The sequence below is a fragment of the Nicotiana tabacum genome, chromosome 8 (assembly GCF_000715075.1).
Source record: "Nicotiana tabacum cultivar K326 chromosome 8, ASM71507v2, whole genome shotgun sequence".
NCBI classification, from domain to species: Eukaryota; Viridiplantae; Streptophyta; class Magnoliopsida; order Solanales; family Solanaceae; genus Nicotiana; species Nicotiana tabacum.
This window is the reverse complement of record NC_134087.1, coordinates 204227228-204243116: the sequence shown is the minus strand read 5'-3', so window position 1 is coordinate 204243116 and position 15889 is coordinate 204227228. Positions and strand designations below refer to the sequence as shown.

The following is a 15889-nucleotide window of genomic DNA, read 5'->3' as shown; positions in this document are numbered from 1 at the left end:
ACATGGTAGTAATTTTACCAGTTACGCCAAAGCTACCCTTCGAAAATGGTCTGATATCGATACCATAATTTTTTATACAGCATATTAAAAAATTATACCATTTGCGATCCTTGCGCAACTTTCAGAATAAGAAAAAATGCCTTTCTTTATGCCCCTCTTGTTCTCATGCTTTCCCGGGGACTTTAGAATAATTAATCTTTGTACTTTTGTCAATGCTCATTCAGTGAGTCTTTAGAAAATTAGCAGCAATCAACTTTAATAGCAGAGTTTCGATTGGATTTCTATGAAAAGAAACATTTTTGTATATTACAGTCGTATTGTGAATTACCATAATTCTGGTTACCCCCATTTTTAAATATCTGCATCATGAAAACCTGCAGACTTAGAATTTGCCTGGATCAACAGACTAAAATCAAGCTTCCAGGCTTTGGTCTAGTGGTAAGATCACAACTTGTGATGTGGCACATGTTATGGATTCGAATCTTGCTATAGACAAAAGCTTAATATTTAAGTGGAGAACGGTTTTGAATCTGTTCTATTGGTCCTCGACAATATATCGATTTAAAAAATGCAATTAAGTTTTTACTTATTTTTTTCTAAGGAGTTGATTGAACTCATACTACTAACAACTTGTTTGGATTATTGTTACATAATATTTTATAATATTTTGTATTGTAACAATTACAGGGGCATCAAGTTGTTAATTCATACCATGAAAGTTTGGGAGAGGGTGGTGGAAGGGAGGGTGAAGAGAGCGGTATCTATTTCTGAAAATCAGTTCGGATTCATGACGGGACGTTCTACTACGGAAGCTATCCACCTTATAAGGAGGTTGGTGGAAAAACATAGGGAGAGGAAGAGGGAATGCACATGGTGTTTATTGACCTAGAAAAGGCGCATGACAGGGTCCCTAGGGACGTTCTTTGGCGATGCCTGGAAGTGAAAGGGGTGACGGTAGCATACATTGAATCGATAAAGGATATATATGATGGAGCTAAGACTCAGGTCAGAACTGCGGGAGGTGACACCGAGCTTTTTTCGGTGATTATGGGGTTACACGAAGGATCTGCGCTTAGCCCTTTCTTATTTGCTCTGACGATGGATGCCTTGACACACCATATTCAAGGGGAGGTTCCATGGTGTATGTTGTTCGCTGATGATATAGTTTTGATCGATGAGTCGTGTAGTGGTGTTAATGAGAGATTGGAGGTGTGGAGGCAGGCTCTGGAGTCCAAAGGTTTCAAGTTGAGTAGGACCAAGACGGAATATCTGGAGTGTAAGTTCAGCAGTATGTCGGGGGAAACGGACGGGGTGGTGAGGCTCGACTCACAAGTTATCCCCAAGAGAGAAAGTTTCAAGTACCTAGGTTCTATTATCCAGGGTGATGGGGAGGTCGAGGGGATGTCACGCACCGCATTGGGGTGGGATGGATGAAATGGCGGTTAGCATCTAGAGTCCTGTGTGACAAGAGGGTACCATTGAAACTCAAAGGTAAGTTCTACAGAGCGGTGGTTAGGCCAGTTATGTTATATGGGGCTGAGTGTTGGCCAATTAAGAATTCACATATCCAGAAGATGAAAGTAGCCGAGATGAGGATGTTGAGATGGATGTACAGGCATACTAAACTGGATAAGATAAGGAATGAAGTTATTAGGGAGAAGGTCGGTGTTGCTCCTGTGGACGACAAAATGCGGGAAGCGAGGCTTAGGTGGTTTGGACACGTGCGGAGGAGAACCATAGATTCCCCGGTTAGGAGGTGCGGGCGGTTGGCTTTGGCAGGTACGAGAAGAGATAGAGGGCGTCCTAAGAAGAATTGGGGAGAGGTGATCATGCAAGACATGGCGCGACTCGAGATTTCCGAGGACATGGCTCTTGATAGGAAAACGTGGAGGTCGAGCATTAGGGTTGTAGGCTAGGGTAAGTTCATAGTTGTTCCCTCTTTATACCGGGTAGTCTGATAGAGTTATGCCTAGGTATGCTAGCGGTATAGTTCACACTATTTTGTTATTTTGCATATGATTATATTATTGCACTCCATTTCACCTATTTGGTCTCTTTTAAGATATTGTTATCACTTCTCTTGCTTTTTTGTTGTTACCTATCTCTCCTTTCGTGTCTTTTTGAAATTATTATATCTCCTGTTGAGCTGAGGGTCTCCCGGAAACAGTCTCTCTACCCTTCCGGGGTAGGGGTAAGGTCTGCGTACATCCTACCCTCCCCAGACCCCACTAGTGGGATTTTACTGGGTATGTTGTTGTTGTTGTATTGTATTGTATTGTATTTTATTGTTTAATGAATACAACGTTTGGATAGATTGTATCGTTTGTCGTTATTTCGTGATGTCATGCACCAACAATATGAAGAATAAAATTGCATCATTACTAAGAAAAAATAGGACATGAAGTAAAATAATTATATAAAAAAGTAGGGTAAAGGATAAAATATGATTAGTTAATAATAAGGAAGAGCAAGATGAGACAAAAAAAAAGCAAGGCAATGACGCCACCACACTAAATTCGTCATTTCATAAAATGGCACTTTTTGTCGTTATGTAACGATAAATTTAACGAGACAATAAAATTTAAGTAACAATTAAAACAAACATTATATTTAGAATAACAATACGATATAATACAATGTAATACATCTACGACTACATGTTAAGGCTGGGCATATATCGGGTATAACCAATAGCACGAACCGATAAAATGTTATAGAGTTATTCATATCGGGTTATTAGATAAATAGTTAAGTAATGGTTTAATATTATTTGACTATTGGGTTATCGGTTCGGATATCAATTTGCCTAATTTTACTAATGGCTTAACCGATAATCCAATAAGCTTTATCAAAATTATAATTTCCCCATTAAGTATATAAAGCCACCTTATGGATTCATTCTCTCATTCTCTTAATTCTTTTAACAATTACTTTCATCTTCATACCTTAATCCTTAGCGTAAGTTTTTTACTTTTTTAAATTTCTCATCTTCATTCTTCAATTAAGATCTTTTAGTTTTAAACTTTAAAAAATTAATTGTTCAAATTTTTGTTTTTCTATTTATTTTTTTCTGTTGCACTGGTTCTTTAGCATTTATAAGATAATGATTTTATTATTTTTCTGTGAGTTATGCCTACATGTACGGAATAGTTAGTAAGATTAAATTAAATGTCTTATTACTTACTCCTGTTGACTTATATATTTGGAAACTGGAGATAATTCATTGAGATATTCAAATGTAAAGAAAGTTTTCTTTTCTAAAGTTGAAATTTAATCCCTCTTTTCTTAAGAGAAAAAATTCAGCTTCTTTCTTTTAACAATATGATCACGATTTCTATAATAAAAACATGAATTTTTTGGATATATTTTATTCTTATCGGGTAAACCGATTACCGAATCGATAATGATTGATAACCGATAAACCGATATTCGATAACCGATAAGGATTGATAACCGATTAATCGACAAGGACTGATAACCGAATCGACCGATATCCACCCCTACTACATGATATGCTTCCCCATTTATAGTAAGCTAGAAACACGCTAAAAGTTGCTTTTACTGAAACTATCTAAAGACCTAATTGCTAAAATATTTGTCTTTACCAAAATTGGCAACATATACTGGACATTGATGTTGATTGTTGACTCTACCAATAGAATTTTTTTTTTTCAAAAAAGCTCGCTCTTTCATTAAAAGAAGGAAAAATATTTTTTTTGGAGCAAACGGGAAGCATATATATTAAAAATTAAAGAGAGTTTGTTACATCATTGCCTAATAGTGTGTCACTTAGGATACATTGATTGCCTAGGCTTGCTAAACTATTGCAAGCATCCATAGATAATTACTTAACAAAACAACGATCATTGTCTACATCATAATTAACAAGATTAAAAACCACATTTGGAGCTACTACAAATACTTTCGTCTTTACTCATGGACTTTCTTCCATCTTAGATATGGTGTGGGCGACACTGTTGCGTTCCTTAAAAGTGTACTGGAGGAGGGTCACCTTCCCTTGGTGCATTAACGACCTACAAATATTAACAACATTCAAACAGTTTATTACCATATAGTATAGCTTGAATGACCTCCGCACAATCTGTCTCAATTTGTAGTGGAAATAAGTCCCACTCCCGGGCAGTTTTGAATCCCTCCTTAATTGTTTTTAATTCAGCTTCCAGTGATCCTGTTGCATGAATGGTTTTGTTAAAACCAACGACCCAATTTCCATTATTGTTACGGAATACTGAGCTTTGGAAGTTATTGTGAGTAGCATCCACGTTTAGTTTGTATCATCCCTTTGGAGGCCTTTGCCACTTAATTTGAAGTCGAATCTTTTGGATGTGAAGCGAATTGTATTCAGTGAGCATCTTATACTCCACTGCTTTTTGAGTAACATTTTTAAAGAAAATAGCATTCCTCAAATTATTTTGATTGTTAGCATTCCTAGTAATCCAAATTTTCCATAGGATGAAAGGGAGGATATAATTCCAGTCAATTTGGTTGTGTCTTAAAGACACTTTTTGATTTTTTTAAATGAGTTATCCTGTGGCCTCTAGATGGATCATGCATGGTTAAAACTCCCAAATTGTCCCAAAAAGCTTTACTTATAGTGCAAGTCATGAAAATATGTGTGATATTCTCTTCTTCTTTCTTGTCACATATGGGACAAATTGGGTCAATGTTAATACCAATGTGGGCTAGGTACTTTCTGCAAGAAAGTCTATTATAGAGAAATATCCTGCAAGAATAGTACTTTCTGTACTATTCCAAATTTAGCAACTTTATCATTAGGTAAAAAAATTGTCTAATATTATTTTAGCTATTAGGAAATATTCTCTTTTTTCACATTTGCCCCTAATGAAACTCTATTCCGAGGGTAATTTGACAGATAAATGTAGACTTTTGGAACTTCACTAATAAAAAATTATTTAAAAAAAAAAAAAAGACAGTGTGCTAACGATAAGAATATAAATGGATCAAAAGTGTAATGGAAAACAAAAAATTACGCAAAAAAAATATTTAAGCAAAATTTGGACATTTTCCCTTAATACAATTTAACCTCAATCTCAAAAAACAACAAGATTTTTTTATTTGAAAATATAATTCCACGTTGTTTTTAATTAAAATTTTAAAAGACTCATTACTTGAGTCAACACGTCAACTTTGACGTACAACTTGTTTGGATGGTTTGATGACTATTATATTGTATCGTATTGTTATTTTAAATAGCATGTTTGTTTTGATTGTTATTTAAATTAAATTTTATTGTATCGTATCGTTAAATCTAACGTTATATAATAACGAAATCTGCCATTTTATGTAACGATTGATTTGGTGTGGTTGCGTCGTTACCTTATCTTTTCTCTCATCACCCTTTATTATTATTAAATAATTTTATTTTATTATTTACCTTACTTGTTTATATAATAATTGTATCTCATATCATAATTTTTCTTTATAATATTACAAGTTTATTCTTCATATTGCTGGTGCATGATATCATGAAACGACATTAAACGATACAATCCAAATATTGTATTCATCAAACAATACAGTACAATACAATTAGAGAAGTGCATAATTTGATAAATACCAAACTACCGTACCGAAACCAAAAATTTTATTTAATAATCGATACTTTGGTATGGTATTTTGGTTTAAGTTCTTTTTTAAAAATTGGTATTCGATATGGTATTTCGTATTTGAACATGAAATACCGAAATACCGACACTGTACCGAAATATATACAAAATTAAATAATACACACATTATTGATTATAACATAAATATTAAACTTCTAAATTTTATTTTTTGTTATTTTTATAGTTTTCCATAAGTTTTATCATTTTTTCCCAATATACTTTCCTTTCACCTTTCTTTAGTTGCCTACTTATGTTTCTAAGTAGGTTTAGCATTTTTTGTTTCTTTTTTTTTACTACATTATAATATTTTTATTTTCGTATTTGTGAGTATCTTATTTAAGAATATTACAGTCTATGACTTTATGCGCTACTTAATATTCAAGCCGAACAAATCGAAATTATATGGTTGAATAAACCGAAACCAAAAAGAGACAAAGCCACGATACGGAATTTAGCATTTTAAGAAATTGAATGTCCAAAATAGCGAGCGGAAGTATCTAAATAAAGTACAATACAATAAATTACAAAAAGAATAATAACGACAAGCTGTTATGCACAAAACTGACATCATTATCAACGTCACATCCATCCCTTTCAGATTCAGCGAATCCTCAATATATTCACTTTCTTCTTCTTTTCTCTTCATTTTTTGTTTCACAGAATTTCCAAAATTTGTACCTTCGGAACTGACGGCGTTACAATGGCGGAAGTGAAAGTGACGATGGAAGTTGGAACTGACGGTGTTGCCGTTATCACGATTTCTAATCCTCCAGTTAATGCTCTTGCAATTCAAAGTAAGTTTAAATAATTAAATTCATCTCTATTTATAAGTATTTTAGTTTGTTTATATAAACGGTGTTTTGATTTTGATTTATAAGTTCTGTTTGGTTATTATAGTTTTTGCTGGATTAAAGGAGAAATGGAACGAAGCAGCTAAGAGAAATGATGTCAAAGCTATTGTTTTGACTGGTAAGCTCTCAATTTTATTAATAATTCGTTTTTTTAAAAAAAATATTCTTCTTTTGATCTGTTTGATTTTGGATAGAATTTAGTATCACTAAATAGTACTCTTAATTAGCTTTAGAAATTTATTTAGTGTTCTGAATTATGAATTTGTGAGGCTGATGTTTGTTTGAATTCTAGTAATCGTTGCTAGTAAAATTTACTCTTGTAAAGGTCCAAATTTGCCTTTGTACTATCCGGAAACCGGAATTGTTCAATTTTGTCCTTCATGACACTTTTGATTCATTCATACCTTTGTCATTAGCAAATTATCTCATAGTTGCTCTTGTCATTAACAGAGCTCCAGCGTGAAATGGGTGGGCTCCACTTGTCCAAATTCTTCAAAAATAGAAGTTCAATTATACCCCTAAATGTGTAACTATGGTTCAAAATTACCGGAGCTATGCTAGGAGTACAACAACATACCCAGTGTAGTCTCACAAGTGGGGTTTGGGGAGGGTAGAGTGTACGCAGACCTTACTCATGCCTTTAAAAAGGCAGAGAGGCTATTTCCGGAAGACCCTCGGCTCAGGAAGGGGGGAGGGGAGGGGCAATAACAAGCAAAGCAAAATACAAAATTAGCAAAAGGTAATGCATTCAGAAAACCGAAACACAAGACAACAACAAGTAGTAACAGAAAACTAGCAACAAAAAAAAACTGCTACGGAAGGCACCAAGTGGTGTGTCAAAGCTACTGCTACAAACAAGGACAATACTCGACCACCTAACCCTCTACCTTTATTCCCAACCTCTACACCTTCCTATCCATGGTCATGTCCTCAGTGAGCTGGAGCAACGCCATATCTTGCCTAATCACTTCCCCCAATACTTCTTTGGCCTGTCTCTACCTCTCCGTTGGCCCTTCCATGCCAGCCTCTCACACCTCCTAACCGGAGCATCAGTGTCTCTCCTCTTCACATGCCCGAACCATCTAAGTCTCGCCTCCCACATCTTGTCCTCCACAGGGGCCACACCTACCTTGTCTCGAATAACATCATTTCTAATTTTATTTAACCTGGTATGCCCGCACATCCAACTTAACATCCTCATATCGGCCACCTCCATCTTCTGGACATGGGATGTCTTGACCGGCCAACACTTCGCCCCATACAGCATAGTCGGTCTGACCACCACTCTATAGAACTTACCTTTAAGTTTTGGTGGCACATTCTTATCACACAAAATACCGGAAGCGAGCCTCCATTTCATCCATCTCGTCCCAATACGGTGTGTGACATCCTCATCAATCTCCCCATCCCTTGTATTATAGACCCAAGGTACTTGAAACTTTCTCTCTTAGGGATGACTTGTGACTCAAGCCTCACGTCTTCGTCCTCTTCCTGAGCTAAGTCAGGCCACTGAACTTGCACTCCAAGTACTCTGTTTTGGTCCTGCTCAACTTGAAACCTTTAGACTCCAAAGTCTGTCTCCACACCTCTAACCTCTCGTTAACACCACAACGCGTCTCATCAATCAGTACAATGTCATTTGCAAACAACATGCACCACGACACCTTCCCCTTGAATGTGACGCGTCAACGTATCGACCGCCAAGGCAAATAGAAATGGGCTGAGGGCTGACCCCTGGTGCAGCCCCATCACAACCGAGAAGTGTTCTGAGTCCCCTCCTAGTGTCCTCACCCGAGTCTTAGCACCGTCGTACATGTCCTGAATGTACAGAGAGCAAAAGCTACTCAATTTCAAATAGTACATGGGCAAATTTGACCTTTTTGCTTTAATGAAATTAACTAGATTATCTTTGAATGCAGACTTAGCTAATGCAAACTTAAGAATATAACAAGATGCAGACAAGGAAATGGATAATACCAACTAGTAGGGATTAGTTGTTCACTTATACTTACACTAGCTTCGGCAGATTTAGAGAAGCTCTAGTCCCTAATTTGCTTTAAAGTACAAATATTTACTAGTAGTGGAATGAAATGGTCTGAATAGCAGATGCTGATTAGTTGGGGATTGAGGTGTTGTTGTTGTTGTTGTTTTTCTCTCTTCAGGACAAGCTACAGTAAAGGGTTAATTTCCTTTTCTGTACCTTGGCAAAGAAAAACAGTGTTGATTTTCTTTTCTGCTTCATGGTTCATGCCCTTTCTGCTTTTGTTTGCTTTGTGTATGTGGGTCTTCCCTCTTCCTTTTTGTTTATGTTCTCATTGTTTTTGCAGGACATGGTGGGAGGTTTTCTGGTGGTTTTGACATCAATGTCTTCCAAAAGGTTCATACGACAGGTAATGATTAGTTTCCTTTCATCTTTGTGCAAGTTGTTATTGTGTCTCAAGGAACCTTGTTTTTGAAAATTGGAATTCATATGCATTGCAGGAGATATTTCTTTACTGCCTGGTGTTTCTATTGATCTCGTGGTGAACACTATGGAAGGTAAGAGGACTGTGGGTCCAAATTAGGATCTCAAAATTTTTAATGACTTACTGTAACTTCTTATTTTACTTCTCCGTGTCATTTTCGTGCCAATTGTTATTTATAATACTGTCGATCATTTCGTTTTGTAACTTTAGATGGAAAGAAGCCTGCAGTTGCTGCCGTGGAAGGACTTTGTCTTGGTGGTGGCTTGGAATTGGCATTGGTTTGTGTTCTCTATAAAATGTATTGCATGTGCTTAACTCTTTCTCTGGTGCGTAAATAATGTAATGCATGCTTTTGGTAGGGATGCCATGCACGCATTGCTGCGCCAAGAACACAACTTGGGTTGCCAGAGCTTAGCCTTGGAGTTCTTCCTGGCTCTGGAGGTAACTCTGCCACTTACTGCTCATAGAAATTGCGTTTAGGTTAAATGTCTTTTTCTTTTCTTAGTTTTGACTGAGCATAGAGATTATGTTTCTTCTAAAGGTACACAACGTCTTCCAAGGCTTATAGGGTTGTCAAAGGCCATTGAGATGATGATGGTAAGTCATTCGTGATTCGTCCTTACGTTAACCATTTGCAATTAGTTCCTTTTCAAAGTAACTGCTGGAGAAATAATGTGTTTACCGGGTGCATCATCTTAAACAGAAATTTTCATAGTTATTCTCAGCATTAGATGGTGATTCTGGACTTTCTTTCATGATAGCAACTAAAATAGGATAAGAAATATGAAAGGGCAAAAATGTCACATCCTTATTACATGTACTAGTTCAAGCTCTGTTTTTTGGCTGATTGTGATTGCTGGGTTTTAACTTTAATCAGTTGTCCGCACATTGACGTCCCCCGTGATTGCAATACATGCAGAATAATTAAGTTGCTTTTTACTCAAATTTGTTAATCAATGTAGAAACAATGATTTGTATGAACAACTTCTGTAGCCTAATTAATGTGAACAACGTCTTGCAGACGTCCAAACCAATAATGTCAGAAGAAGGGAAGAAGCTAGGTCTCATTGATGCAATTGTCCCTTCAACAGAGTTGTTGAAAGTAGCTAGACAGTGGGCACTTGACATTGCAGAACGGCGCAAACCTTGGATGCGTTCCCTTCACAGGACCGACAAAATTGGTTCCCTTTCAGAAGCACGGGAGGTACTGAAGTCGGCTAGGCAACAAGTGAAGCAAACAGCTCGGAATATGCCTCAGCACTTGGCATGCCTTGATGTAATTGAAGAAGGCATAGTCCATGGTGGATATAATGGGGTTCTCAAGGTATCTATTGCTCGGTCAATTAATGCGTATGTTCTATAATGCGTATGGTCAATTAATGTGTATGTTCAGAAAAAGACAACGTTTTAGTTTAACCATTTTTTGTTAACAAAATCCAGATTATCACAAATAGTGTCATAGAAAGGTAGCTAACTCAGTCTTTAGCCATTTGATAAAAGTGGACCAGATGGATTAACAAGCTTGTTTCGAGTCTTTTTCAGGAAGCTCAAGTATTTGAGGACCTAGTATTATCAGATACGTCAAGAGGTCTTGTTCATGTATTTTTTGCCCAACGGGCTACATCAAAGGTACAATATATGCTTCACCATGGAACATGATAACTTTATGGACAAGAATGCTGAGTAGGCAAGAATGAACAATAAAATTAATGTGGATGACTAGAACTTATGCTCCCTAGCAGTTTTAAAGCTTAAATCTTTTTTTTTTTCCTCTTGTTATCTGCTGTAGCTTTGTCTCCAATTTCCAAAGTGGCTCTTAAACATTTAACTCTGAGCACATAAATCTGATTACAGATTATTTCGTATCATAGTTCTTATGTTAAAAGATAGAAAGGTATTAGCTGTTGGGCGCAAAACAGTCTGTCTTTACGCAAAGCTTCTCATCGATAAGATTGATCGCATGGTTGAGAAGCAAGGTTGGGTTCATCTTCTGTTTTTTTCATTACACAAACTTGATTTGGTAGGTTTCATATACTTGAGGTTTCACTTTGGGATGGCTTTTCTTTATGTGCGTCAGCTAATGAAAGTTTGTTACCAGTATGACTTCACGAATGAGAAGTAACATGGACTCTGGATCTCTTGTATATATTTAAGTATTCTGTACTTGTTAAATTATATTTGTATCTGATCATTCCTGTTGCCTTTATGCTCCTGCTCTAGGGCTAGTTTGACTTTATTAAGAAAGTTATTTGGATATCTGCTTCCCCATGGGACAATCAATTCTATCTTATTTCTGAATTATATTTTACTTACTAAATGGTTCAGGTACCTAATGTATCTGATATTGGTCTGAAACCAAGGCCAATGAAGAAAGTTGCCATAATAGGTGGAGGTTTAATGGGTTCAGGCATAGCTACCGCTCTAGTTCTGAGCAACATATTTGTTATTCTCAAGGAAATTAATCCCGAGTATCTTCAAAAGGGGATAAAAGCAGTTGAAGGTTATTGATACTCTTTCAGCAGGAACTTATTATATTTTAGTAGTTGATGCCTTGGTAATATGTTGTGATAAATTGCGAGATTGTGAGGCCCTTTGACCATTTTTATATTGATACTCCTTTTATGGTCTTGGAAGTTAGAAACTTACATGGAGCACCTTATATTACAGCAAACATACGAGGATTGGTAGCGAGAAAGAAGTTGCAGCAGGACAAAGCAAACAAAGCTCTCTCAATTGTTAAAGGTGTACTGGATTACTCAGAATTTAAGGATGTGGATATGGTCATAGAGGTATGGACTGAACCTATATTTTGCCAAGTAATGTTCCGCAGGATGGTTTCTTCCTTTCCCTCCTTGCTTCTTTGTTTTGCTTCTCTATTATCGTGGTGCTATAAAAATGGCGATGACCAGAATTTTAGTATCCTTAATATGTTGAAATTGTTGTAAGTTTATTTGAAACAGTCCTGTTTTGTCTGTAGGCTGTCATTGAAAATGTTCCGCTAAAACAACAAATCTTCAGTGATATTGAGAAGGTCTGTCCTCCTCACTGTATTTTGGCAACCAATACATCTACCATTGACCTCAACCTGATTGGAGAAAAGACGAGATCTCAAGATCGGGTTATAGGGGCACACTTTTTTAGGTTAGAATTCTTGCCCTGTAACTTTAGTTCTTTACTGAAGGCCAACACTACTAATCAAGAAAAATTGACCATTATGATCCTGTACAGCTGATTTTCAAGTATAAAAGTTATTATATTGTATGTGTTTTGTTGAGGGGAATATGACCGCTACATGAAAGAGAAGTATAAATATAGTATGGGAAACAGAATAATGTGGAACAAAATGTTATATGGATGTGAGGAGATTATCTTTCACATGTCTCAATAGTTTCATTTTTAAGTTTTGCTCCCAGAAAATTTGGGATATTCTTCAATTCGTCTTTTTGTTATTTTGTTCTTTATAAGAGAAATTGGGGAGATATAGAGCAAAAGCTGTTATTACTGCTGCCTAGCAATCTAAAAAAAGGGAGGAGAACCTAGTGAGAGACTCCTGCCTAACAAGCTAATTGCTCCTTCCCTTTTTTATTTTTATTTTTAAATAGAAATCCTTGAGATAATTCTGTTGGAGCACTTTTGTTTTTCACTTATGATTGATTTTTTGCTATGGTAAGTCCTGCTCATGTGATGCCTCTGCTGGAGATAGTACGGACCGAGAAGACATCTGCACAGGCAATTCTCGACCTCATGGCTGTTGGCAAATCAATAAAGAAAGTACCTGTTGTAGTGGGAAACTGTACTGGTTTTGCTGTGAATAGGACATTCTTTCCATATTCCCAGAGCGCACATACTCTCGCCAATCTTGGAGTAGATGTCTACAGGATTGATGCGCAAATCACTAGCTTTGGTCTCCCTATTGGTCCATTCCAGTAATTCTCTTCCACAAAGTTATCATTTTTTTTTTCATGTGAGGGATAGTAAACTAGTCAGCAGTTCTCTGCAGCCTGCAAATGCAATTTTCATGGTAGATTTGACTTACACAGCTTTAAGATGATTTATGTACTTAAACAATTCAATTTTTTAAATGCACCTAGAACATCAACACTAACAAGTTTTCTTTCCGCATACAGCAGCCTGCCTACTGCAAGCAATAGTTAAGTTGGTTAGGCATGTAAAATAATTTGCTTCAACATTTTGTAGGCTTCAGGATTTGGCTGGATATGGAGTAGCTGTTGCTACAGGGAAAGAGTTTACTTCGGCTTTTCCTGATAGAACATTTAAGTCTCCAATGCTTGACCTTCTAATAAAAAGTGGGCGAAATGGTAATATTGCAAGTCTCATCCTTTGTTTTATTGCTTTCTAGGTAATGATTTTTCTACTGACACTGGTGGTGTTGCAGGTAAAAACAATGGAAAAGGATACTACATTTACAAGAAGGGAGAGAAGCCAAAACCTGATCCTTCAGTGCTTCCAATTATTGAGGAGTCCAGAAGGCTCACTAATATTATGCCTGGAGGAAAGGTATTACCAGCTAACAAAAGCAAATCTCAAATCATTAGTTGATTATTGGTTCTGAAGGGTTTTTAAAATTCTAAATCCCCTCACCATAACCGGTTTCTTTGTTTTTAATCTGTGGCAGCCAATATCTGTTACCGATCAAGAAATTGTTGAGATGATACTCTTTCCCGTTGTGAACGAGGCATGTCGTGTTTTGGAAGACGGGGTTGTAGTCCGGGCATCAGACCTTGATGTCGCTTCTGTACTTGGAATGAGTTTCCCATCTTATAGGTTGGTTCTCTACTGTGAATTCAGCATTCACTTGCTTCATGGATAAGTCAAATATTTACTCCGTGCTAGCTTGTGATAACTAATGATTTTTGAAGTGTGAACAACGGGACTAACACAAAATCAATATCTCCTGTTTTGCTTGGTATAAACGGGGAGTAATCTCGCATGCTTAGGGGAGATTGTATACCAAAGAGACAAGGGGATTGTTAAAACTAATCGGTGGAGAGGAATGGGAAAGGATGGAGGGAATAGACAGTCTACAAGTGCAAGTTGTTACCAAATCATGGTGTTTACAGAAGACAAAAGATCGCCAGCTTTTCTAACCTTTTTTTCTCGACACTTTGTAACTGGTCTTTTCTTTTTCCCGCCAAAACGAGCACTTTTTTCTTAAAACAAATGTTTCTTACAATGATTTTCCTTTTGCAGAGGTGGCATTGTTTTCTGGGCAGATACAGTTGGGGCTGATCATATATATAAAAGCCTCAAGAAGTGGTCAGAACTATATGGTAATTTCTTCAAGCCATCAAGGTTCTTGGAAGAGAGAGCAGCAAACGGCGTTCCCTTGGTAAGAACTTGATCTTATAGATTTATCGTGCAATATATAGATCTTTTTACCTGTCCCGTGTGTCTCATCTAGCAATTTGGTCATTGATTTGTGCCTATGAATTATTAAGACTCAATATACAGTTGAGATAATAATCTCGGCAGATGTAACAATTATTACTTTATCAGATTAGTCGAAGTATCAATAATAAAAAATACATCACCATAATTATGAGCCCACTTTCACCAAACCACATAAACCAGAGATGTTAGTCATGTCGCTATAATTTGCACCATCTTAGGTTTAGTTCAGTTTGTTGGGATGAAAAAACAAGAGAGAGGAGATAATTTTATGCTGCTGGCAACAGCCACGGAGCTGCTTACCGAAAGATTTCAACTCTATCGTACTTTGGAGTTGGAGTAACTCCAATATTCACTGCCAATATCCACTGCCAACTACAAGATAGTTGGAATAACTTGTTCTGCCTTTATTGTAAGGAACCTCTCAAAGGTCTGGGGATTGCTAGCTCCCTTTCATAAATTTGGATGATGCACTAGGAATTCTTCTTTGGCGGTTCTTTCTTGATTAATTTCATCACTATCTGTTCAACTTGGGAGACTTACAACTTACTGTTGGCAGTTGTGTGCACATTTTGAACTCCGATTGCCTGCTGTTCGTGCTATGTGCATATCTCAAATGTTAACTTATAACATCTTTTCGTGTGCTGCAGAGCGCTCCTGCTTCTACCCCTTCTTCATCTTCAAGGTCACGCATGTGAGCAATGCAATAAAATTTCAGATACTGTGGAAACAGGACGTAGTGGAATATAGAAATGTAAAATTTCCTTGGAGAGACGCACCTACTTTGACCTCTTCAGCTTGTATAATGTTAACTTCTTTGGTATAGAACAACCCAATTTCAAGTCCAATTTAGTGGTGTGGACTGTCGACAAGGATGTAGCGGATTGCTTAGTTTTTTGAATAATGTTGGAAAAAATTCCAACTTTTTACATGCTATTTTCTATTTTGTTACTATAACAATTATTGTGTTTTAGAAGTAGATCAGAAGTTCATAACGTCGAAAATTGCACTAATCAGGCGTAATTTAGTGAGTTTAGCATCTACATGCTTGCTAGTTTTTTTTCACGGAAATATTACTTTCTTTGAACAATTTCATTTGTCAGCAAATTGAGGAAACATTTGTAGAATTATAGCTAACAATTAGTAACAATTATGTATGATAAGATAGTTCCAACGTTGCAATCTTGCCCTAGATATGCTTCTATTAGAATCATCAAAACTCTATTGAAACAGTCCTAACATAACAACGTTTGGGAAAGATAAGGCGTATGCAGATCTTACCCTTATCCATTGAGGACAAAGAGATTGTTTTCGTTAGACCCTCGAAAATAGGCCTAACATATTCAAGCAAATACAGGATGCCATGTTTGCATCAATAATTCCTCTGAAGGTGGCGCGCCTTAATCCCATAAGCTGAGAAACGGCAGGGACATCTTGAACCAAGGGGAAGGGACTAGTAACAACAAAAGAAGAGTGTGCATTTCCCTATCAAAGAAGCCCTTGAACTGTTCTTCTA

The 15889-nt window shown here is 36.7% G+C and overlaps 1 protein-coding gene across 1 annotated transcript; it reads left to right on the top strand.

Moving 5' to 3' along the window:
• The first annotated feature begins 6184 nt into the window (after positions 1-6184).
• On the top strand, positions 6185-15377 carry LOC107786400 (peroxisomal fatty acid beta-oxidation multifunctional protein AIM1-like). The gene is made up of 18 exons (XM_016607867.2): positions 6185-6442; positions 6546-6617; positions 8827-8889; positions 8981-9037; positions 9175-9242; positions 9324-9405; positions 9506-9561; positions 9986-10288; positions 10507-10593; positions 11290-11464; positions 11632-11753; positions 11942-12105; positions 12636-12890; positions 13162-13283; positions 13361-13482; positions 13601-13749; positions 14176-14314; positions 15024-15377. The coding sequence occupies exons 1-18, from the start codon at positions 6349-6351 to the stop codon at positions 15069-15071; spliced, it is 2178 nt and encodes a 725-aa protein (XP_016463353.2). The 5' UTR covers positions 6185-6348; the 3' UTR covers positions 15072-15377.
• The last annotated feature ends 512 nt before the right edge of the window (positions 15378-15889 follow it).

Coding starts and splice junctions, on each gene's coding strand:
- LOC107786400 (XM_016607867.2), top strand. CDS start 6,349: ATGGCGGAAGTGAAAGTGACGATGGAAGTTGGAACTGACGGTGTTGCC. Junction 12,891..13,161: donor CTCCCTATTGGTCCATTCCA/GTAATTCTCTTC, acceptor AACATTTTGTAG/GCTTCAGGATTTGGCTGGAT. Junction 13,284..13,360: donor AATAAAAAGTGGGCGAAATG/GTAATATTGCAA, acceptor GTGGTGTTGCAG/GTAAAAACAATGGAAAAGGA.